This window comes from Leptonotus elevatus, chromosome 8 (assembly GCF_054856555.1).
Source record: "Leptonotus elevatus isolate MCC_2025b chromosome 8, RoL_Lele_1.0, whole genome shotgun sequence".
NCBI lineage: Eukaryota > Metazoa > Chordata > Actinopteri > Syngnathiformes > Syngnathidae > Leptonotus > Leptonotus elevatus.
Window position 1 is genome coordinate 10648322 of NC_141246.1, and position 24366 is coordinate 10672687.

Genomic DNA, 24366 nt, shown 5'->3' on the forward strand with positions numbered 1-24366 from the left:
TTTTATCATGTATGAATGATACCATTCAAATCAGATAGAGACGATGAGAACGCGGCGGACTGCTTATATAAAAAATGGTTTGTGAGCTCGATCGGCTCTGAAATCATTCCAAACGAAGCGCCCTTTGGTCAGTTTCAAACAAACTCAAGTTTGTTCCCCCATCCCTCGGTCCTGTTCATTTTCTAACGTCTTCTTTTTTCCAGTTTGCAACCCTGTGCCTGCTGGTGAACAATAAGAACTCAGGTAAAGTCGCTTGGTTTGTTGTGATGTCTTTCAGGTCACTTTTATTTATTTTTTTATTTTTTATTTTACTGTATAACAAGTAACCGAAAAAGGAGGGAAACCAAGGACGTAGCGTGCCAACTCGTCGACTGATTCGCACAGGATAAAGTGAACTCTAGCACTCTAAAATGTAATATTTCTAGCATCTGTATCTGATGTATGAATGTGAAATAAAATGATCAGTTCCATATTGAAATAAAAGCACGCCGTATTTACAGAAAGTGAAATCAAGAACAAAAGCTTGATTGTTTCATAGCTATAGTGACTAAAACACGGAAGTCTGACACGAGCTTGTTGGAGGAGGTCAATCAACGCCTCAATCCATCAATGCATGTGAAAATGTACAATTGCCGAAACCAGAGCCAGCCGAGACACAAGCTTTCCATGTCTGTAGTCCCCCCCCCAAAAAAAAAGAAGAATTGACTCTCGAATTCACCATTAGTGCAATGCTTTGGTTGGATGTGCTTTCGCTTGCCATTGGCTTTAGACTCCAGACTCTCGACTGATGTATAAAGGTAGACCGGGCTGCAGTTTGTCCAGACTGATCTGGTTCTCCGTGTCCAGCACACACAGCATCTCAACCATCTGCTCGTTTACGAACGTCTCCTTGAAGCCCGCGGGAAGGTCACCTTGCAAACTTGCTCCTCGGTCAGCTTTAACCGCCAGGCCGCCCGCCTCCCCTTCCTCTTCCTCGTCTCCGCAACAAAGCGCAACCTCGTTCTCGTAACAGAAAGCGCTCGGGGAGTGGAGGCCGAGAAGGTGGCGCGCAGCCCTCGGGGCAAACGGTGACGGGGACCGCGAGAAACTCGAAGAGGAGGACGAGGGCGGGCGTCCGTGACCTCCTCTTTGGCTGAGCTCCCTGGCACTGCAGTTGGGCGTTGTTGGCACTTCGTATGTCTTGTGGAAGCGGGAGTAGTCCACGTGGTAGCGGTTCCCTTTCTCAAAGACCACCGGCTCAAAGCGGCGACCCCACAAGATCTCCTTGGCCAAATAGGAGCTACGGGCCTGAGTGGTCATGGCCGTAGCCTCCACCATGCCCTCCAGAATGACCACGATCTCAAAGTCTTCCTTCTGAAGGTCGGCATTGCTCAGGTCATACAGAGGACTGGTCTTGTTGATCTCGTGGACCACCACGAGCGGCGACACTAGAAACAAGCGGTCCAGGCCGTCATCGTAGCCGACGTCGATGTCCGTCTGCTCCAGGGGGAGGTACTCGCCCTCGGCCGTCACTTTGGGTTTAATGAGCTGGGCGCGCACGTGCGCTTCCACGATGTGGCTCTTCCGCATGTTCCCCAGACGCCACATGAGGCACAGCTTCCCGTCCCGCAAGGCGATGACGGCGTGATGTGAGAATAGAAGGGTCTGAGCCCGTTTTTTGGGACGCACCATCTTGGCCATGATGGTGCCTATCATGAAGGAGTCAATGATGCAGCCCACGATGGACTGCACCACCACGGTCGCCACGGCCACCGGGCATTCTTCGGTGACGCAGCGAAAGCCATATCCAATGGTGGTTTGGGTTTCTATGGAGAAGAGGAACGCCCCGATGAAGCCCTGGATGTGCAGGATGCATGGCCGCCGCTTGTCTTGCCTGTCCTCCGCCTTGCTCTGAGAGTCTCCTTCCTTCACAGGGAAGCGAAGGTCAAAGTCTCCGTGAGCCAGCGCCACGCCCCAGAAGACCAGGCCAAAAAACAACCAAGACAAAAGGAAGGTGGCGGTGAAGACGAGCAGCAGGTAGCGCCAGCGTATGTCCACGCAGGTGGTAAAAATATCAGCCAGGTATCGACGCTGCTTATCCTCCATGTTATCAAAGACTACGTTACACTGGCCGTTCTTTTTCACAAATCGGCTGCGCAGGCGACCGGTGCCCAGGTCCACGCCGGCGTGTCGGCATGACGGCGAAGCCCGGCAGCTGTTGTGGCCCATGGAGTCATCCGCCACTCTCAGAGACAGAGCCCCCCGTCCTTCTTCGCCAGCAGGATACTTTCCCGCCGCTTCATCCTCGGCTTGCATGCACGACCCCGGCAAGGTCTGCGGAGTCAGAGGACTGTGGCCATTGTGGAGGCCTAAGGCTGAGATCTTCAGGGCATCTTCATCTGTGGAAACAATGCTGTATCTGGAAAACAGAAGAAGAACGTATCCTTGTGAACACGGGATGTTTTACAGTCTGGCTCGAATTTTCTGTTGTGTTGGCAAGCATGACGCACGCACGCACATGAGGGTCATGCATCCCTTTCCAGAGGCCTATCCTGTCGCTTAAACTTCCCTATAAGGTTGGGCATTGAGTCTTGAGAATCTAACACTCCAATTTAAAATTTCGGTTCCCCGTTTTGATGTTCCATCAGATGACCTAAACAAGAACCCGCTGGAGACCAATGAGGAAGACCACACCTGCAATCAAAAGCCAGTTCGTTAAAATTAGGGATAGACCGATTATCGGCCGGACCAATTATCTGCGCCGACATTCAGCATTTCGATGAACATCTGTATCGGCCTTTTTTTGAAACGTGACGGCAGAAAAGAGATTCATTTAAAACCCCTTCAGATCCGTAGATGATCGCAGTGGACATGACATATTAGTTATATATATATAATTATATTGGTCAAAACCAATAGAACGCATAATTTGGATGATGTCAACAGTCACAGCCATATTATCCTGGCGTCCACTATAACAACTTAAAACATGTGATAACCCCCCCCGACCCCCAAAACTGATAAATTCCATGTTGTTCTTATGTGGAAAAACGGTCAAAGAGCAAAAAAATTCATAAAAATTTCCCAGCAGAGAAAATGCGGGTCTGAAAGGGTTACAACTGTTAACTTCAGGTAGCTATTTATTTTAATTCTCAGTTCACTTTACAATAGATGCTACTGACCCTGAGAATTATCTGCATTTTCAGTTTTTGGTTTTAATTCAAACTAACATACTGGCAAATTTAACATTTCACATATTTTGACAGTTTGAACATTTTTTACTGTAGAAAACAAAAAGGTACAGTATGTAATATTTAGTGCCATCTAGTGAGGAATAAATAGAATGCAATGAATGCTTATGTGAAGCGCCTGGCCAAGTCGCTCTGCTTTTGTTGATCTAATCAGCAGGTTGGCCCATCAGTGGGAGCTCAATAACACGTTTACACTCATTTGCACGCAAATTCACGCAATGCCCAACCACCTGACTTACGGTGAGAGACGAACGTGCCCTCACACTAATTTCTCTTTTCACCGTCACAGTCCGCATGCACTGGGTCCCAGTGGGGGCAAATGAACCACCGCATTCATCAGATTGATCTGTGGTGAAAAGCCTGCTGTATGTCACAGGTCAACGCTTACTTTGCAATGCGCGTTACCGCCACCCACGCTGGAGTAGTACAGAGTCACGTCATGACTTTCCAGCCAATCAAATGAGATGGAAATTCTGTTCCACGTTAGCGGAGGTCACGCTTGTGAGTAAAACACGCATCTTTCCATTTCTAGAATAGAGTTCTGTTTGCACAGCTCAGCTTTAAAAAGGTTATTAAAAAAAAAAATACATCAGAACTTTAGCAGTCCCAGTTCTACTTTTTCAAGTTTGATATGTTTCCCTTGGATCTTACCTGTTGACTCGCACTGCTCCCATGGCAATGGTGATCATCAGTCTATGTCTGCAGGGGCAGTAATGGAGGTTGGGACGGGCAGTTCCAACCATGAAAGTACTGTTGCTGGGCTGAGATGCAGTATGAGCTCAGGTCGGTCTTGCATTTGTGACCAGCGTTTTCTCATGACATTTTCTGGAATAAGAAAAAAAGAAAGCACAAAAAAAAAAGTGGTCACCCTAGAGAATTTGAACACACAATTTATACTGTAAATATTATAAATAGTTTTGGATTTTCATTACAGTTCATTTTTATTTCATTTTGACTTTAAAAATGTTTTTATCAACCCAACAATATTTGTTGTATGTGTCTCAGAGGGCGGACATTTTGCCATTTGCTGTTGACTGAAAATGACATCACAGTTTCCCAGTGTTCAGAAAACCACTAATCACGGCTCGGCACCAGAAAACAGGAAAGTCGTGGTTGGTTGTTACCTGGCCCGTGTGCAACTGTGATGTCATTTTCGATAGCAAGTGGCAAAATGGCCGCCCCTAGAGATGGATAAAAATGGCTGCCTCAGTCATATTCCACAAATACAATATTAGTCAGAATGCCGTGATTAGACAAGTGGGGGGGCTACATGACTTCCCCTTTAAATAGATTTTAGAGCAAATCATTATTCTGGGTTTTTTTTCCTTAATGCTTCATTTTAGAATAAGTTATTTATGTATGGAGTATTTGTCAAGTGTAAGATTTAAAAAAAAGTCACAATAGGTATTTTGCGTAATAAAGTAAACTACAATTCTCAAACTTTCCTTTTTCTGTATGGACGTACAGCAATACTGAAATAAATACACTTAAAATGAACCCTGAAAGCTCATGTATGACATTAATTGACAGAGATGAAAACGAAAGACATTTTCGCTAAAATTATAGTTAGTTTATTTTCCAATTGATTTGATTTCGTTAACAAAAAAAAGTGTTTTTTTTCAGATTTAGTTTTGGTCGTTTTCATTAACTAAACCTTGCAACATGCTCACTCGTGAGAATTTCATTTAATTTTATACAAAAAGTGAGTGTTTGAGTGACTTGCAATTGGTCTTTTTTTTTTAAATTAAGAAATATTGTTTTACCGGTGTTATGAATAACCGCGACTCAAGTTGTTACACGCGCGTACATTCTTAGGCGGGGACCGTCATTCTCTCCGGTTTGTGTCTCACTTTTGATGAAGATGGCTTCCAAAAATATCCAAACATCCGTCCAAATGACAAAAATCAAGCATTTGGTCTTGCCCTAATGCACGGACGGGTCACACAGTTTTTGCGTAATGAAAGCTTATTGATCATTTTCTTTCTAGTGGTTTGCCTTCGGGAGCTTCAGGCCAACCAGGGGGTGGAAAACCAAACGGGCATCGGTGGGGACAAAGGTCTAAAAAAGACATGAATCAGTGGTAATCTACTGTTAGAGGAACAATTGATCTGCTGGTTGGCTCTATGACAAGGTTGTGGGGTGATTTTGCTCAGCTTATTATGTCAGAAGCAGCAGAACCAAAAAGCGCCGTGTTGCATAACCAATAGCGGGTCAATTGCATGCAATCCTAAAGGGCATCGGAGGTTTGTGAATCACTTTGACGTGAGTGCGATGTGTTAAAGCAAGGTAGTAATTGACGCTCCTGGGAATATTTTCCAACAGCTGCAGTTTAAAAGCTTTTCTTTTATACCCATGCAGAATCAACAATAAACCATTCAAAGACTCTCAAGTACACATCTTGATGGGATTTGGTGTCATGTAATGTGTGTGACGTTCCCAGACTTTTTTCCCCCTGTTGCACCAAGGACAGATGTCGCCAACTGGCTGATGATTGGCCGGATCCCGAGTGATTTTCAACTGGATAATCCCGAAAAAAGGAGGATGACGTCAACTTGACGACTCCGGCATCTGGAGGAAAATGTCCTCTACATGAAATCTCGGCCCGCCGCCCCTACACAGTTCTTAAAGACGAGCAGCTCTGTAAGGGAGCTCAGAGTGCACACAAGTCACATGTCAACGGCTTGGCTGACATCAGTGATGATGACAGTGACAGCTTTTCATCAGCACAATCCGGAAATGTTTGCATGCGTCTGGGAACGTTTAGCCGGCTAATAATTATATAAAACTGTTAAGCAATGTGTCAATAAAGCCCATATAGGCAGTTTATCAACGCCTTTGTTGCTACTTGAAAATCCTAACATGAAATGAGTTTGCAAACGCTGGACTGGAGAGGAAACCTCCTATGTTAGCTTAGCGCGAGCTAGCTGGTACAACAGACATGATATGGATGCATGACACGGATGTATTTAAAATAGGGGTGTCGGGCGATATTTTTTTTTTAATCACAATTAACCGCACATTTTAAATGTGTTTTAAATGTACAATAAAATATTTTTCATAATTTTTTTTAAACTAATAGACACACGGCTGCATCTTTTAGTCATTGATACAGTAATTTCATAAATCATAAAATTTAGTTAAAATTAAAATGATGTACTGTACTGTAAACAATTAGTGTGATATTGATTTGTGTTGTCATTTTTTTTGCCACTAGATGGCATAATTGCATTTGTAAGATGGTGACAGCTCAGTGCTCAGCTCAGTTTTCTTTTCATATTAAGAGTTATCCAATCTTTAACATGAAGTAACATGAAATTCTGTACATTTTTTAGATTGTAAAATACAACTTGACCCCAGTCTCCACAAATATATGCAATATTATTAAATTTATTACTGCTACTGCTGTATGCTAGTGCACGTCGATGGATCCTGGAGTTTATAGTAAGTTATTTTAAACTAAAAAAGGAAAACCTTTTTGTGGTTGACGGGGCTGCGTTTGCTCATCAGCTGCGTACAGTCTTGGTACACACGGTTTTCCAAAAAGTGAATATGAGGCTTGGTAAATCACTTTGGATAACATATGGTGTAGTTAAAGCTCTGTATAAGTAAGTGTACTCCGTTTACCAATATGATCAAATTGATCATATGATCAATGATATGATCAAAATTTTTCAATTTTTGAAAATTAACTTAACACTGAACTTCACTTGAACTTACCACTGTCAATATGGCATCGCTGTTATAATTAACTCATTCACTGCCATTGACGGCTATAGAAATCAAAAATTCATTTTTTCCCACTTTTGTTAACAAGAGTTTGAAAACCTAGAATTTTTTTATTGTATTAAAATAGATATAAAAAAGTAATGTGATTAATTACGATTAATGAAGTCATGTGATTAATTAGGATTACAAATTGTAATCGTCTGACGCCCCTAATTTTTTATAATCTTTTCTTGAAAAAAAAATAGTTTATTAATTTTTATTTTGACTTTTTTAAAGAAAAGATTATTAAAAAATTAGGGGCATCAGGCGATTTAAATTTGTAATCGTAATTAATCGCATGACTTCACTAGTTAACTCACGATTAATCACAAATTTTACATCTGTTCTAAATGTACAAAAAAAATCGAGGTTTTCATACTCTTGTTAACAAAAATGAAAAAAAAATGTTAAATATAAATAGTTCAAATAAATTTTTGACGTCTATAGCCATCAATGGCAGTGAATGAGTTAATCATAAAATAAAAATCAATTTTAGATTTACTTCATCAGTCAGGGCAAGACATTTCGCACTTAGTGTATATGCATATGTTTATTTATTTACATTATCAAATATTTTGGTCAAATAAAATTAGTTAGTAAAGCTGATATCTCTGCAGACTTGAACCCTGGTGGCAACTTTTAGCAATTAGTGGCTGAGAAATAGCTGCTTTATTGTACTGTGCGTTGCCATAGTAACATTTCTCTTCCCTTGATGAGGCGAAATCCCAGTGTTGTGGGTGTGTTTGTGTGCTTGTGTTACTCATTTGGAGACAAATATAATACTACTTGGTTGATTTAACAATATGGTTAGTGTTATGTAGATTGTAGAAATGCATATTTTGGTCATATCGTATTTTAGGCTAAGATATTATAAATAGCTCTAAATAAAAAAAATACAATAAACAATTCTGACGGTATCAATCAAAGCCAGGTAGTGACTGAGCAAACCAACAGAAGTAAAATTGCATCACATTAGATGAATCGGTAGCCACGTGATCTAATCAAAAGTCATCAGGAGAAGATCCCTCATGCTTGACGTCAGCCTTATTCAAATATGTCAGCGAAACCAACGTAATCTCATGCAAGGCAAAAGATGGAGAAAGCCCTGGTCAAATACAGATTACTATGCCTCTTAATCTCTTAGTCCACACAACAATATGAAAGGTGGTTGCGGCGAGACCCAGCCTGAACTGTCCAGTGTAATCTGAGATCTAATGATGAAAGCTGAAGGATAAACAAGGAGAAAAAGAATTAAAGACGGAAAGAACGTATATGAGTGAAAAAGTCTTCATTAGAAAAGTGAGATTTGTAAAGTGTAAAGGGAAAAGAAGACAATAGAGATTAAGATGAAGAGATTATGACATCAGAGGATGTTACTACATCTAATGGTATTTACTAAAAAAAAAAACTAAGCGAGAATGAAAGTGTGAAAAAAACGCAATGTGTGCAAAAGGAAGATGAAAATACAGAGTAGTTTTGATCACTTTATGCAACACTGTGGTTTAAAAACCAGACCCTGAGTAACCTCTCATAAACAAGTTTTTTTTTAATTCTTTTGTACTACTACAATAAAACCTATACTATGTTATGTTATAAATGCAATCTTAGCGTCCTAATATTGTGTACGTCTTTAAAGTTCTTCTGCGCTATAAAATGCGACAGGTTCATTGCATTTACTGTCAAATATTCAATCAAATTGTGACTTTGAAAGCAGTAAATTATTTTAGTGTTATGGTCCAAAATGCCTGTATCTCACGTGTACATGAGAACCTTTTATTGGCAACTCTTCCATTCAAAATCTGAAAACTAAAAATGTTTCTTACATTATCTGCTAATATTCAAATTCAATACTGTATAAAGACTACTACGTGTTTAATAAACAAGTCATTAACTTCAAAAATTGTGCATTTTCTCACACGGACAATTCATTAGGAACCTTTGCCGAGAAGTTTATGAACTGACATAACACAGTTGAAAATTACAATGAAGTTTCCACCATCGACTGCAATCGATGATTCAAAGTATGCAGGCACAAGTTATGATGGGGCAGTTTGCAGACGCAGCGGCATGTGTGACGTCTGTGGGCCTGATTGAGGCCACAGGAGCTGTCCAGTGCTGAAAATCGATGCACGGCCTGCAGGAACAATCGACAGGCGCGATGAGGAGGGGGGCGAGGGGGGGTGGGAAGTGAGGGTTGGCTGACGAGCCCCAACTCTTCCCTAAACCGGAAAATGATTTTGCCCATTCATATATTTTCCCCTCTCTCTATTTACACTGGCCACATGTTTTTACCGTCGACTTACTCAGCCATATGAACGTTTTGCTCAACTATCGATCAACGTGTTTCTGAGCATTATATAGTTGAAATAGAGATTCTAAATTGTTTCATATTTTGGGATTTGAATTTTTAAAAAAAATAAAAAAAGGGGGGGAGATGAAGCAGCAAGTATAAGCAAGATAAAGTTCTTGGAATCTTACAATCAACACGTCAAGTGAAGCATAATCCAAATAAACTATGACACTCACCTTGAAGTTCCAGCGGCGCAAATCATTCGAAGACCATCGTCGCCGTCATCCTGAGTCTGGTCACTGCTCACTTCTCGCCTCCCTCTAATAGTTACACAACTTCTTTTTGTGTGTTTTGTCTTGCGCAAACTTGTAAATGTGTCCAATTTGAGCTTGGTCCTCGTTGCTCCATAGCGCTGAAGCGTTTCACTGCTGCCTCGCTTGTGCATCTGCCTCAATCTGTGCGTGCCTGTGTGTGTGCGTGTGTGTGTGTGTGTGTGTGTGTGTGATAGTGGGGGAGAGAGAAAGAGAGAGAGGTCTGATTATCTCCCTATTTATACGCACTGTATATGCTATTGTTTTGCCCATTGTGTGGAAATATGCTGGAGATTTAACCTGCAGCCAGCTCAGACTTCCTAACGATTCAAAATGTCATCAAATGTCTCAATATTATTGTGAATTTTCTGAGAAGAGTGTGAATTTGTGAAGATATACCCACCGTCTCTGTCGTACCAAATGTTCTGGAGAATGCGGTCATTCTCGATCTCGAGGTGCTCGGTGAGACAGGAATAAAATCGGTGGACACATTTTGATGAGAGATACATAAAACACCATTTAAATTACTTGTTATGATTTGGAAACAGACAGCTGGGACTAAATGTGATTTTTGACATTATATACTACTATTGTTTTTATTTTAAATAGCTCCAAACGTTTGTACTGCCAAAAGGAAGTATTGGAAACTTAACCCTAAATGTTTTGTGGTTACTGTTACAGTCACATAAATGGTTTGTATAACATCCTTCCATTATCTCTATCTAATTATTCTCAAGCTTTTTCTATCAAGTATCATCCCAAAAAATAGTACCAATACGATGACCGAGATTAAAATGCAGGAGAAGAGTAGCCCTAAATATTTATCAAAAAATGAGACAGAGATTAATATATATATATATATATATAGATATAAATTTAACATGAGTATTTTCTAATTAGGGCATCAATTCATAATATGGGGGGGGGGGGGTCTAATTATATGGCGAAGTTGTGATATGATAAAAACAACCATAAGATTTACAAAAATATTACTGAATGAAATATTACTAGAGAAAAAAAAGATACAAGACTAAACATGAAATAAACCCCAAAAATATGAAATGAAACAACAATAAAGTTATTATATTGAATGAAAGGCATTTGCCATGTATAAGAATAAAGTCAAAATCTATAAGTAATATGTGTAAAGTTTTATATATATATATATATATATATAGTAGGAACTAATTTCGATCTTCAATGAAGTATTCATTCCAATTCCTCGACTCTCCCGTTCTACTTTAAAGATAACCGCAAAAGAAGCCGATGCTTCACGGCAGTGATCCTCCCCGAGCCGACCTCAGAGGCAGGCCGGTGCCAAAAGGAGTGATTAAGTTAGTTGACGGTCATTATGTGCTGCTTAGACCGAGGTGACGTAACAGATATTTGCGCTGGTAATTACAAGAATCTTAATGGTTGTGAAGTGAAAGAGAGTGACCTGACTTTGGGACATGCAAGCAGCTCTCTGGTCCGTAAGGTCTTCATAGCACAGAAAAAAATGTACACAAACAAATGAATTTTTTCGCCCCCGGTCATAAACAGTACTGTATGTACATGTTTCTTTTTTTGTTTTGCTTTGAAACATTATTGCAAATCCGCCCAAACTTTTTCGTTTCCATGGGAACTGTATCTTCGCCTTCCTCATGCATATAAATACACATAGTCTCCCGCCGCTCGGTTTATTTTTAAGACTGCATTCTTTTTTGTTTGGTGAAACAAGAGGTGGGTGTTTCGGTGCGTAGGGTGATCCAGTATTACAGCACCCAGAAGCGTGGGCTGGGGGTCAGAGGTCAGAGGTTCGCCCGCGTGGGCTGACAAAAGGAGTGAGTGGGGCCAGATTAACTCGCAGTCCAAAGAACACGAAGTAACACGTTTGAATGAAGCAAAAAGTTGTTACTGTTTTTTAGCAGCTTGATGATTTATGCACGAATCGTTTTGCAAGTTATTCCAAAACATGTGCAGCACTTACACAGGAGCAATGAAAGTGGGTTGCACATTTTTACATTCATTGTTTATTCAACATATTGTTGTGGCAATGTAATTCAATTTGAATGTCGATGCATGATTACTGCTTTTCTGGTACAAGCTGCAAAACATCTGAAAAGTTTGGTCTGAGGAGACCAAAATGAAAAAGGGAAGCTATCCGGATAAAAGGACAGCTCAGGATGAACATTTGCCAGGCTTTCGCTCGCTGGCATGAACTCAAAAATGCGCTTGTCCTCATGGGAAATGTGGTCTTCCTTATTGCCTAATTCCTTATCCAATACCGCTTTTGTCCACATGGCGCCGCCATAATCAACATAAACTGAAAGTTCCTTAGTGTTGCTTTAAAGGGTAACAAGTTACAACACCGCCACATACAGTAGATGCTAATTGAGCCTGTGGTGTTTTTCGTTGTATGTTAGCATTAAGCTAGCGGAGGCTGCGTAGTTGTTTTAAAAACACAACTGACAGCAAAGAGCGGCAACAAACAGCTTGAAGCCTCGTTTTTAAGAATATTCATTGTTCTCTGCCAAATTGCTGCTTGAGAAGTGAGTTGAGTTATCTGCCACAATACGGCGCACCTATCTCTAGTTTACGCACTCAAGTCACTGATTGACGGCTCATATCTTGATATCACTTATGGAAATGTTTTGGATTTTTCATCACAATGATTTTTTTATTTTGTTTTGACTTTAGTTTGTTAAAATTCAGTTAATTTCAATTAGTTTTTTTTCTTTATTATGGACATTTTCGCTATAATTAGTTTTAGTTAGCTTTATAATTTTGTTTCAGATATCTTTTTTAAGTACTCCTGTTTTTATTTTATTTTGGTAACAAAAATATTTTTTAAAATTTTGTTCTTAATTTTCGCAAACTAATAACATTAACATGGACATGAGTTTCTAGACAAAGCTCAACAAGATGGTCAAGAATTGAATTAAGCACAAGAAGCCTTCAATAGCACCACGATATCGCTCCTCTTTAGTCCATTTTTAGATTTCATAAGCAGATGATGAGGGTATTTTCTGTCTCTGTTGCCCCACTTGATGACTCCCAAGCTCACGTCATGAGAGCCAATTACTCATTTTGAGAGCTCATCCAGGTCAACATGTTTTTAGAAAAGCAGGCCGAGAGGGGCGGAAAGGGGGGGGGGGGGTCTCAGCGAATTAATACATCTCATCTAAATAATAACAGAAAATAAAGCAGTCAATTTATTAAGGAGATTTGTCAATCTAGCAAGATCAAGTAAGTTATTCTTCAGTTCTTTTATTATTCATTGGCATTGACAGATCGATATCCATTCATTTAAGAATATGTTTATTATTGTGGTTGGCGGTTGCATATATTACTTTGGGCCCTCTTATAGCTCAATTGTAATTACTAGACATGCAGTATAGGAACGATACAGTTCTTGTATTGGCTGTACAGCTATAGCTAATGTCGTGGTTAAATCATGCAAAACACATTTATCAAGAAGACAGTATTTACTTGTACTTGGGCTAAATTGCGAGGTTAATGAGGAGTAACTTCCCTGGAAATGACACAATGCGCTTTGCTAAGATTTGACAATTGGCTTCCGCTTTGACAAAAAGGCACATCCACACCTATTTTCACAAATTATTTAGCCCACTTTAATTTTTTATTTTTATTAAGTCATGCACATATGACAGTATATGGACATTCTTGTAATAATATCTTGATTTTATTTTTTTAAAGGATGCAAATAAGTTGCACAACTTTTTAAAGCCAACTTTTTTTGTAACCAACAACACCTATTCTCAATTAAAATACTATATTTAAGATAATGGTATAGTATTTCATTTATATAGTGCTTTTCCACCTAACAAGGCCCTCAAAGCGCTTTACAGTTTGACGACACATTCACCTATTGATGACGCAGCATCAGCAACAACTGGGGTTTCAGTATCTTGCCCGAGGTGTTCAACATGGTTAAGATGGCTTGGGATCGAACCCACAACCTCAGGGTTATGACACGATCACTCTACCACCGAGCCATGCCACTCCCACGGAGCGTGAATGTAACTTAATAAAGCATTTCAGTCACAGGCAGTCTTGCTTTCTCAGCTCACAATCTGAGATCTCCAAGGAAATACAAAACTTTTGTGATCATCTATATACATCTAAATCTACATTAAGACAGATTTACAGAGGGCTATTTGTTGACAGTATTTATTTAGGCAATATTTATTTGTGGTGAAAAGAATATCCTGCAGGGGAAAAAATTGACACATAAAGAAAGGTTTTAAAATATATATATATATCACTAAATAAATATAAATAAATATAAATAAATATAAATAAATATAAATAAATATAAATAAATATAAATAAATATTAAAAAATATAAATAAATAAAAGGAAATCTGAAATTGGTATAAAAGGATGCTAAAAAGTACAGCTGAAGTTACCGAGTTCCAGATCCAAACACAATTGCTGGTCCCGATCAATATTGGCCTGGGGGGTTCAAGGCTGAGGGTTGCAAAAGGGTTAGGAGTGCTGCGTCAGTGTTTGACCTCTCCGCTGAGTTGACGTCGGATGCTGAGCTCCGCTTAAGACCACTTGTGTTATGTCACATATTTGACTACAGCCTCCTTTGAGAGTCTTTCTATAACTTATTTCTAGTGGTATATTTCTTTAGTTGGAAGCGATCATATTGATATGGTCTGGAGAGCCATGTAGCATGACCAACAATCATGAGAAGGTTATTAAGACGGTTATTCTTGTGTGGATGTGGTAACAGCAACAACGACAAAACGTTCGGTACTGTTTGACAAACTTTTACGTAGAAGTCCTTTATTCTGGACTAACTGCTACATATAAACACTCTAGCAACTAAGCAACAGATTGCATAACAACCGGCATGAGGTAAAAAATAGCTGTCTGTTAATTGTTATTGCCAACATGTTTAATTATAGCCTTTTGCCTCAGGGGCTTTAGAGCTTTGTATTTAAAAAAAAATAAAGTGCTGCACGCACACACAGTATTGTTAGCTCTACAGAGACGCCCTCCTGTGGTTGAAATCCCAAAGGAAAAACAGCCTCAACTGTTGGAGCACTTTGACTTGATGGTATAGGTACAGATATCCTTTCATGATTTAAAAGTCCTGTAATTGGTCCTGTATCTCTCCCAAAATGTATTTTTAATTAAGATGTTCTTTTTTTTATTTTTAGGTCATGTTGACCAAGGCTATACTGATCCAACCAGAACAATGATTTAGCATTGGCAAAGAATTAGCATCATATCCCATTGGCATCAATTCTACACCACTTCCAACTACAAACGCAATAAGCAACACGAAGCAATATTATAGTCTATTTAATATAATGTCAAGTAAGCTATTTATAGTGTAGATTATGCCATTTATAACATCACTGCTTGCTACATTGCTTAATTGCTTACTTTTGTAGTTACTGGGCAGTCATTGCAAAGTCTCAAATAAAAGGCCTTACCAAATTCACACTGTTTGTTCTAGTCTGCTCTGTTCGAGGATCAGATGGTGCCGTTGTCTTTTATTTCACTTCCATGCTGATTCACTGTCATGGCAACCATCTGTGTAGCAAACTCGCCTTCTCCATAAGACAGCTGTCAGGAGTTAAGTCCACGTTCTAAAGATGATGGTATCGGATGCAACCCAGTTACCATGTGGGCCAATGCGAGGACCAATCAACGCTAGTTTGAAAGAACTCAAGCCAGGGAACAATGCAACAAAGTATCAAAACAACTTCTGTTCTGTTTGAACCTGAAGGCTGAACCTGCTGTGGAGAGAAAACGAGGCTTTGAAGAAGGTAAAGAAGACACAATGTATGTTTAGTTTGAGATGTTTTTGCGTGATCCTCAGCGTAATAATTCGCGTGGGCTATTTGTAAAATGCTGGTAAATATAGCAACTGAAGATACGAAAAATACGACCCCTAACAATCTGATTGGACACTGAGTATTTGCATCCTTTAATATTGTATAACTTGCCTGATCAACAATAGTTCAAACTTGATTAAAATGTTTCAATAAAAGTTGTTATTCTCATTATGCGAAGAGTCTCCTGGGAAATAAGAACGTCAATTGAAAGCTCGTCAGTCACATTTGAATAATGACTCAATGGCAGATGCCGGAGGATCACGGGCGACATGTCTCTACCGTCTGATGACTGCTACTGCCGGCGATTCCAGCCCAACACCTTTGACCCGTCTCGTTGCAGCACCTGCCTGCGGCCAGATCATATGCACCTTAACACTGCACCCGTCGAGGCTTCACAAGAGTGGGTGTGTACAAACTGCTCTGTAAACTTCAGTCTCAGGCAGAATCCACGTTATCTCAAGAGAGTTGTGTGATGCTCCCTAAAAGGTTTCAGGAGAATGTCGTCGCATTCTGAGTTTGCTAGGTTGTAAGTTTTGGATACAAGAAACGGGCATAAACTTGTGTTGTGCTCTGGGCTTGACAGTGTTGACTGACACTTTCAATGAAGTTTTAAAAATTTAATTAACATGTTTGTCCTTGTGGTTGAATTTCACAGAGGTGTTTAACAGTACTTATCATACTGACTGTTTTTTTTGTTTTTTTAACAGTGGAACCTCAATCGTTTTTTTGTATGTCACAGTTTTCGGAAGATGCAGTTGACAATTTTTTTTTTGGGGGGGGGGCAAAATTTTATCTTTTTTTTGTGTGCTTAGTTTATGTCTGTTTAACTCATTCACTGCCATTGACGGCTATAGACGTCAAAAAAATCTGTTGAACTATTTCTATTAGTTTAAAAAAAAAATCCACTTTTGTTAACAAGAGTATGAAACCCTAGAAAAAAAATATTGTACATTTAGAACAGATATAAAATTTGTGAGTAATCGTGAGTTAACTATTGAAGTCATGCGATCAATTACAGTTAAATATTTTAAATGCCTGACGCCCTTAATTAAAAAAAAAAAAAAAAAAAAATCCCCCCAAAAAAGATTATTAAAAAAATGTCTAGGTTTTCATATTCTTGTTAACAAAAGTGGAAAAATATTTTAAACTAATAGAAATAGTTCAAATGAATTTTTGACGTTTATGCGCATCATTGGCAGTGAATGAGTTAATAAAATTCCGTGCCCTACTATTCCACCAGCCGCTCATTTCCTAAAATTGAGCATCCATTGTTGTGTTGGCAATGTGTTTTGGCTCATTATCTTGTTGCAGGATGAAGCTTCTCCCAATTAAATTGGATACATGTTTCTGTAAATTGCCAGACAAAATGTTTTTTTGTTTTTGTTTTTTTTGTCTGGCCAAAACACACTGCTGCCAATACTGGACATTAAACCAATAGAGCATGCGTTTTACCTCTTGAAGAGGGGACTGAATGGAGAAACCCCCAGAAACAAACAGAAACTGAAAACAGTAAAGGCCTGGAAAAGCATTTCAATTGAAGAATGCAACAGTCTGGTGAAGTCAATGGTCAAGTCAAAAATTGGAAATTCAAACAGACCAGCAATGCAGGCTGATATGTACGGTCAAAAGCTACTGACGCACATTTTGATCTAGTCTGATTGAGGTCAAGATATCAACAAAGAGAAACAAGAAGGTGCCATTTGAATTTGTATGATTAATTGATGGTAGTTCATAGGCAGCATAGGGAATGTCGTAATGCGAGACCGCCATATGACTCATGTAAACACTAGAAATACCGTTGAGTTGTGACTGAAAAGTAATTTCATTAACAAGTAGGAAAAAAAGAGCAGGTTGACCTTCAAAATCTGGAGAGGATTAGATCCAAATGAAGTTCACTTGTGAGGTTCGATGATGACTGCTGAGGCAAATTAAGAGATCAGGATGAGGCCACAGAAGGAGTCATGTGGGCGGTTCTTGCAATGCAAAAGAGAAATGAAATAATGATGAGGGTGAGCAGGGACTAGCTTGTGTTACTTCCAGCGTGCTGTCGACGTGTTAGCTTTGCTAGGCGAATGAAGAGGGTAATAATAGTTGTTGGAAGCTGATTTGGATGAAAGATAGCAGCGACAGTAAGTACAACCTGTCATATTGTATGATACAAATATTATTTTAATGTGCAGTAAAGTTGCTCTTCATTAAATATCACTCTGCTGTGTCACATTGCTGTGCTAGTGGCTAAAGGCGCGAGCTAAATTGATATAAGAAAACTGATTAGGTAACTGGAAATGTGCTATTTGATAAAAGAATGGGCAATTTAGGACAAAGGTCAAATGAAGCAAATCAGCCATTTCTTTCTACAATCGGAACTTTAAATTGGATCATTTTTCCCATATTGATGATTGGGTTGAATGGTTGCATCTTGTTTTTCCTTCCGCTCATTTTTCAGGAGTTGGGTGATGATGAGCAAGTCTTGTCTGAGGTGAATTCAAGTGCTAGCAGTGATGACATCAGAGATGCTTGGACCTACGAGTGGAGTCTTGTCCGCAGTTTGAGTCCTGAGTGCGAACTTGATATCTGTGACACTGACACACAATCTAGGTGACACGTTATATATGTCCTTTAGCCTGTTTTCTTACTTCCGCGGCAACAATCGTACTGTATTTTTTTCTAAGCGGTACAGCATTTATACAGCAGATCTTAGTCAAATGTGTTAACCACAGGGAAAGGTATGAGAGAAATTAACTTCATTCAAAAACTTCATTTTTATCACAGTATGATACAAAAGGTTCCATTTTGTTTGCTTTTTTGTCAGTTACTTGGTTACATTTTGTGCAACCCATCTATCAAGAACTGTTCTGTTCTACAAGATTCACGTTGCGACCACTTAATTCACTCTCATCAGCAATTAAGTTCACCTGTACGATCTAATGAGATTCAACGCAACACCAATATGAAAAACCTGGCCCCGAGCCTTTCTATTGATTACAGAGTTTTGATGGAAAGGGATTCAGTTAGCAAATCAGCTTACTTGTTTTGTTGACATTAATTTCATTCGTCCGCATTTCCCAGATCTACAAATAATTCAGGCAGTCCGCAGAGGAGCAGCTCTCCGAGTTCAGAAAGGAATTGTGTTGCCCTCGGAGATATGACCCGGATGGACCCTTCTCCCCTTCGCAGCGCTGGGAGTCCCTGGATGGATGAGAGGAGAGGCAGGGACAGATCCCGCAGAACGTCAGGTCATTCTGCACATGGACACGACACCCGCACCACTAAAATTGTAAAAGCAAAACACATGATCTTTTTACAGCCACAGTACATACTTTATTCGGGGCGGATGTAACTTATGCTACTAAACGTATACGTTACAGGCCAATTTGCATCAGCTTGCCTCATCCTGAGTCCAGCGATTGAAATGTGACCATCTCACGTTTATTTGAATTTCAGAGTCCAGAGGAGTCAGGGAACAAGAGAGTGGCTACTTCTCTCCAGACCGAAGAACTGACGGTGAACATCTGACGGAGGATGCTAACAAAAGGTCTTATCATTACTACGAGAGGGGTCACCCGCTCCCCAACAACTACATTCCCGAGCCCAAAGCCTCTGTACCATATAGGAACGTCAATCTCGGTATTCCCTCCCAGAGGAGAAATCCTGAAACTTACATGCTGGACACTTGGAGGAGTGAATCCCCTCAGAGGTACTCATACCACTCCAATTTTAGAAGAGGGACTGAGTCATTGAGGAACTCTCCAACACGTCATGGCTCGGTGAGCCCAGACAGACTCAAGAGGTCAGACCACCGAATGCGCTCCCTCTCCAGAAGTGAGACTCGATCTCATGGTTCTTCTCACCTTCCCTCACATGCACCCTCTCAGCATGCATCCAGCGGGTCCAGTCCTTCACGCAGACGGGGCTCCTTTGCCTCTCGAACGGTGTCGCCATCCAGACTGGCACATTCTCACAAGCGCACAGACTCCTTTTCACAAAATGGAGGCTATGAAGCACAGGGAGGATGTAGCCAAGATTCTAAAAGCCCATCACAAGCTTCCAACAAGCATAGTTTAGACTCTGAGAGGCTCTACAGGAATCTGGAGTCTATCTCCCGCCGCGCCTCCTCTGCAACATTTCAACAGAATGCAAACGAGGGATTCCGAAGATCACCTCGTACCAGGGAAGGGTCTCCGTCCAGAAACGGCTCACGCGGTCACGTCTCACAGAGACAGCCGTCCTCCAGAGACAGCAGACCGAGCGCCTCCCCTGGCTCCTGGCAGGGATCCTCACAGTCTGTTCTCAGCGTTCCCATCTCGTGTGGTTCCTCTGCTTCGAGACACGGCGCGGATCACCAGGATCCTGCTGCATCGCCGCCACTTGTTGCAATCACGGAAACGGACAAGTTCGATGAGGGGAATAGTGAGATCAGTGGTGACAGAAGCAGGAGTAGCGTGAGGAGAGGTATGGAGGCTTTGCTCCTCTCTGAACCCAAGAGGGCTGCACAAGAACTCGAGGAGGTAAATCATGCATTTTACAGAATTCACCAGAATTCACAATAATGTTATCGTGATTGTCGTTTGCAGTGTTTTAGGCACACACAATAATACCTATAATACTATCACTATAAAGACAAAAATATTGATACGACTCTCATTTTGGTTCTCAATAGACTGTGCCGGTATATGTTACATTTTGGCCAGTTAGCTTACAAAGCAAACTCCTATGGTTCAAAAGTAGTTCGCCCAAAACTGTCCACAAAATTTTCCTCAAAAGACAAACAAAACATGGAGCTCAAACCATTATCATGTTTGATGCCACGAAAGATGCCAGAAGTTGCAAATACTTACAGTCAATTTTCCTGCTTTTCTAACTCTTAATCTGAGGTGGCGATGACAAAGGAAGACTATATATTACTGGCTGACATTCCAACAATCCAGGTGGAGTCAGAGGAAGATTTTCCGGGTCTGAGGAGGAGGAACCAAAGTCCGAGTCCTTGTAGGGACCAAAGGTTCCGGACTCAAAGGTTGGTGGTACATCAAAGTTGTCCCATATAACACACAATGATATTTAACACTGGCAACTAGGGGTGGGAATCTTTAACTGCCTCACCATTCGAGTCAGAATCGATTTTCGATTCAGAAGGATTTTTGATTCAAAATGATTTGATTGACAATGATTTTTGCTTCAATTTATAGATGTGCAAAGAATCGCCATAATCTACTCCAGTCTGACTCGCTAATGCTAATTAGCACTCTACTTGCGGCCCTTTTATCACTCAAAAGAACGGCTATTCATACAAAATGCTTTAGGAATGTATATAGAGAAGCATCTTAACATTATACATCGGCATATGCTCTTCCTACGCTGCAAAAAAAACTTTTATTGGAATAACTTCATTGTGACGTTTTCCTTCTACTCTCTAATGTGGCTACAACGTAACAGTGTATCAGAATGCGCGGAACCACACTGCCCCTAAGTGGCCAAATCGTGTACAAGATGAACAATGCTCCCAATAAAGGCACACACAAACAAAAACAAGACAGTATAAAACAAATAATTAAAATAACATCGATTTTGGGACATTTAAAATCGATTCTGAATCGTACTAAATGAGAATCGCAATTCTTATGAGAATCGATTTTTTTTGGCACACCCCTACTAGCAACCTTTTTAAGTTTGTTTTAACTGAAGATATTTCAATTGTCCTGTTTTCTCCTTGGTTTGGTCAATTTGCGGGCATTGAAAACAGTAGTTGAATTCGGATGGAGTTGTCTAAACTAGCAAATAATATAATCTGATAACCATAAACGACATAATGGTGCCATAACTAGAGGGGAAGTATTAAAAACAGAAGACTGTTAATAGTAGGAGGAGTAGCACATAGTACTGTGGTTTCACATTGTTGATACTTTGTTCAAACTAAGTGCATTAAGTTGCACATTTGCTTTAGTAGATTCTCCAATTATTAGTTATCAACAAATTCCCTTCGTGTTGTGTTTATTAGAGATTTTTTACTCACATGTACTTCAAATATTTTACCGGATGTAAATATCCACGCCTTCAGTTGATTAATGAAAAAAGAGAGAATCGTTTTATGACCCTAAATACTACAAGTCCCAGGAGGCACTGCGTCGCCACTTCTGGTACTGTTATCACGTCACGTTACTGTGTCTGTTACCTACTCTAAAGTCATATCATGCAACTAGTTTGTTTAGACAGATTTATTGTCACAATCCTGGGACAGTTTTAATTCTTGTCTTGCATGTGTCAATGTAAGTGTTTTCTAAGTTGTGTATCTAAAAACGTTAGCTTGCACAGGCTAATTAGCTCAAGATTAGCTAAAGTTTGACCTTTGTAGTCTATTGCATCTATTAGTTAGCAATAGCATATCACTAAAAAAATATGGATTTTAACTTCTCACCGATGTTAGTTTTAAAACTGAAAAGTTTGCAGAGCTAAAAATAATTAGTCTTGTACAAATCCTATCAACGTCATACTACAATCGTTATATATTTATATTGTTAATTTAAATATATTTTGAGGTATGGCACTATGGTTGACATTGGGAGCACAAAATCTAATGATTAATACGAGTGACACTGTCACAGTGGTAATTAATTATTATAATGTGTAATTGCTGTGAAGCCATCAACCCCAGGCAGAATTCTACAGTTGGAAGTTTGGGTCTGATGAGAGAGGCAGAGGCAGAGAGCGAGGGAGAGACAGGAGAGAGAAGGACTCCGAGAATGGGCGATTATCACGAAGGCAGTCGACAGCATCTCTCCATACACAGGTGCAATTTTGTTACTTAATTTAAACCAAAACATCAACCTATTGTTTGAACACTCTGGGCATTCCATCACAGAGTTCAAACAAGCAAAGTGGGGAGCATGGATCTGCAAAGGTGATGGAGCGAGAACTTCCAGACTGTCCACAGACACAGGTGAGGCACTTGCATCTGTTTATGTGGAAGTAAAGGGCTCATTCATTCATTCATTCATTCATTCATTCATTCATTGCAAAGCAGCTCTCAAGTACCTCAGGCATGCTTTCATGCAAGATTGTTGCAGGAAAAAGCCATTAGCTCTAAGCCAGGGGTGGTCAACTTGTAACGATTGGTTTGTAGGCGCTTTCAAGCAATGGCTGCCATCTAGTGGGGAAAACTGTTATTTCAACATAAAAGTACTGATCTGCTCCAGAAAACATTTTTTTATTTTTAAGTTACCCATCCCATTTCTAGGCCATGCAAGTTGATTTATTGTCTTTATGAATAGATTGGGAGATGCTGAAGCACACACACAACACAGCATGATGGATGATCACCTAAAATTATGCATTAATAATATTGTAAAAGTTCGAAGCGCTTACTAATTATTAAAGCAACACAGCCATTAATTTAAAAGGAAGTCTGGTAATAAAAGCTTCATTTCACCTCTAATTTTTTTATTCACACTTTTGCATTGGATACCATTAACATTGTGAGTATCTTTTCTTTTGTCATTCTCGTTCAAGTTTTAATAGGATAGAATCACATTTGTTTCAATACACCTTAGTTTTGAATGCTTTAATGCTCCAATACTATATTTCCTCAAATGGTGGCCTCCGCTGTAATAGACTCCATGTCCCAGTTAATCCCAGGGTACACTATTTAAATAATCAGCAAACCCAAAAATAGACACTGTCTTTTTTTCCCCCCCTCACAAAAATAATGGTGGCCTCTGTACACACAGTATGTTTATCATGAGTGATACCTGCATGTGTCACAATTGACAACTTTACCACCTGCAGACAGAGCAGATGTGGCATCTGTAAAGTTGACGTCTCAATTTAGACAAACACAACTGAGTGGTAGAGGCAATAATACAATATTAAATGATATGTATAATATTATTTGATTGCATTCTTTACATGACACCAAAGACCCTGGTCACCATATGAAGAAATACGGTACTTAAGTTCTTGCCAGCTACTAGTCGTAGGTTTATGTTGTTGTGTTTTTTTTTTTACTTCTGTTTCCTCTGTTTTGTCATGACTGACACGGAAACCACAACAAAATGCTTTATCATGCTTCCTTTTACTACTCCATTTTGCAGATGCTGCCACTTTGAAGGGGTGGATGTCCAGACTGGATGAAAACGACAAGGTAAAGATATTTTTTCCTGACAATTCTTGTGAAATGTGTTTCAACGATTTTGCACATTTGCCACCAATGCACTGGTGTTTTTTCCACAGTGGAGGAAACACTGGTTTGTTCTGGATGATGAATCGCTGAAATATTACAGAGACCCCGAGGCTGAGGAGGTACTTGATGAGGCACAGTAGGCCACTTATCGGTGGCGTCAGACGGAATCCTCTAATCTCCCAAACTATCAATTTCCAGGAAACCGAAAGCACGACATGCTTGTTAAGCTGTGAACATTGCGTCATCAAAGACAGCAAGGCCTTTTCAACTCAGATTGGTCAATAGTTTGTATAAACAGACCCATATAGGACTGACCAATAGCATAGATTTGAAAGAAAAGAAAATCTAAATTGACCAAATTTGGACAAAGGAGGTTTCTGCCCGACAGTGAATTCAAGTCATCTATATGAATTCATAGGCTGCTGTTTATTTTCTTCTTGTGCAATAGTCGGATAACGCGGACGGACAGATTGACTTATCCACTTGTGCCAATGTGTCGGACTGTGATGTGGAAGAAAACTACGGCCTCCAGATTCAAGTATTGTGCTATTCTTTTTTCTTTCTCTTGGCTAATTAACTTACACAATGTGCCAGAGTATCAGCATCATTTATTACCCTGCTCAGTTTCACATCTATTATATGTTTGGCTGCTTCCTGTTTAACGAGGTGTGTGTTTGTGTGTGCGCGTGTGTGTGTGTGTGTGTGTGTGTGTGTCTATGTGTGTGTTTGCTGGGTCTTT

General features: G+C 39.9%; 2 protein-coding genes across 6 annotated transcripts in view; one reads left to right on the forward strand and one right to left on the reverse strand.

Annotated features, from left to right (window-relative positions):
• LOC147169714 (ATP-sensitive inward rectifier potassium channel 12-like) lies at positions 1-21501 on the reverse strand. 3 transcript variants are annotated; one of them, XM_086083814.1, is made up of 5 exons: positions 21465-21501; positions 18483-18643; positions 9522-9750; positions 3882-4055; positions 1-2398 (listed from the first exon to the last, which is right to left on the reverse strand). In XM_086083814.1, the coding sequence occupies exons 4-5, from the start codon at positions 3971-3973 to the stop codon at positions 766-768; spliced, it is 1725 nt and encodes a 574-aa protein (XP_085939940.1). In that variant the 5' UTR covers positions 3974-4055; positions 9522-9750; positions 18483-18643; positions 21465-21501; the 3' UTR covers positions 1-765. The 3 variants fall into 3 exon arrangements, with proteins under 3 accessions (XP_085939940.1, XP_085939941.1, XP_085939942.1); XM_086083815.1 differs by lacking the exons at positions 18483-18643; positions 21465-21501 and adding an exon at positions 15050-15126; XM_086083816.1 differs by lacking the exons at positions 3882-4055; positions 9522-9750; positions 18483-18643; positions 21465-21501 and adding an exon at positions 2498-2928.
• Positions 15351-24366, forward strand: part of LOC147169715 (TRIO and F-actin-binding protein-like) — a 16886-nt gene continuing 7870 nt past the window's right edge. Inside the window, exons 1-11 of one of the 3 annotated variants that reach the window (XM_086083810.1) lie at positions 15351-15385; positions 15702-15858; positions 17901-18052; positions 18524-18690; positions 18899-19962; positions 20329-20468; positions 22091-22238; positions 22311-22388; positions 23556-23588; positions 23678-23746; positions 24076-24165. In XM_086083810.1, coding sequence (XP_085939936.1) covers positions 15724-15858; positions 17901-18052; positions 18524-18690; positions 18899-19962; positions 20329-20468; positions 22091-22238; positions 22311-22388; positions 23556-23588; positions 23678-23746; positions 24076-24165 — 2076 coding nt within the window. In that variant the 5' untranslated portion in view covers positions 15351-15385; positions 15702-15723. Of the gene's footprint in view, positions 15386-15701; positions 15859-17900; positions 18053-18523; positions 18691-18898; positions 19963-20328; positions 20469-21575; positions 21718-22090; positions 22239-22310; positions 22389-23538; positions 23589-23677; positions 23747-24075; positions 24166-24366 lie in introns of those variants that run through there. The other 2 variants (XM_086083812.1, XM_086083811.1) reach the window with 2 other exon arrangements.

Bases quoted from the DNA above. Each gene is read 5' to 3' on its own strand.
- LOC147169714 (XM_086083814.1), bottom strand. From the start codon at position 3,973: ATGGTTGGAACTGCCCGTCCCAACCTCCATTACTGCCCCTGCAGACAT. The intron at 2,399-3,881 runs GTAAGATCCAAG...TCTGTTTTCCAG, and splicing joins GGAGCAGTGCGAGTCAACAG to ATACAGCATTGTTTCCACAG.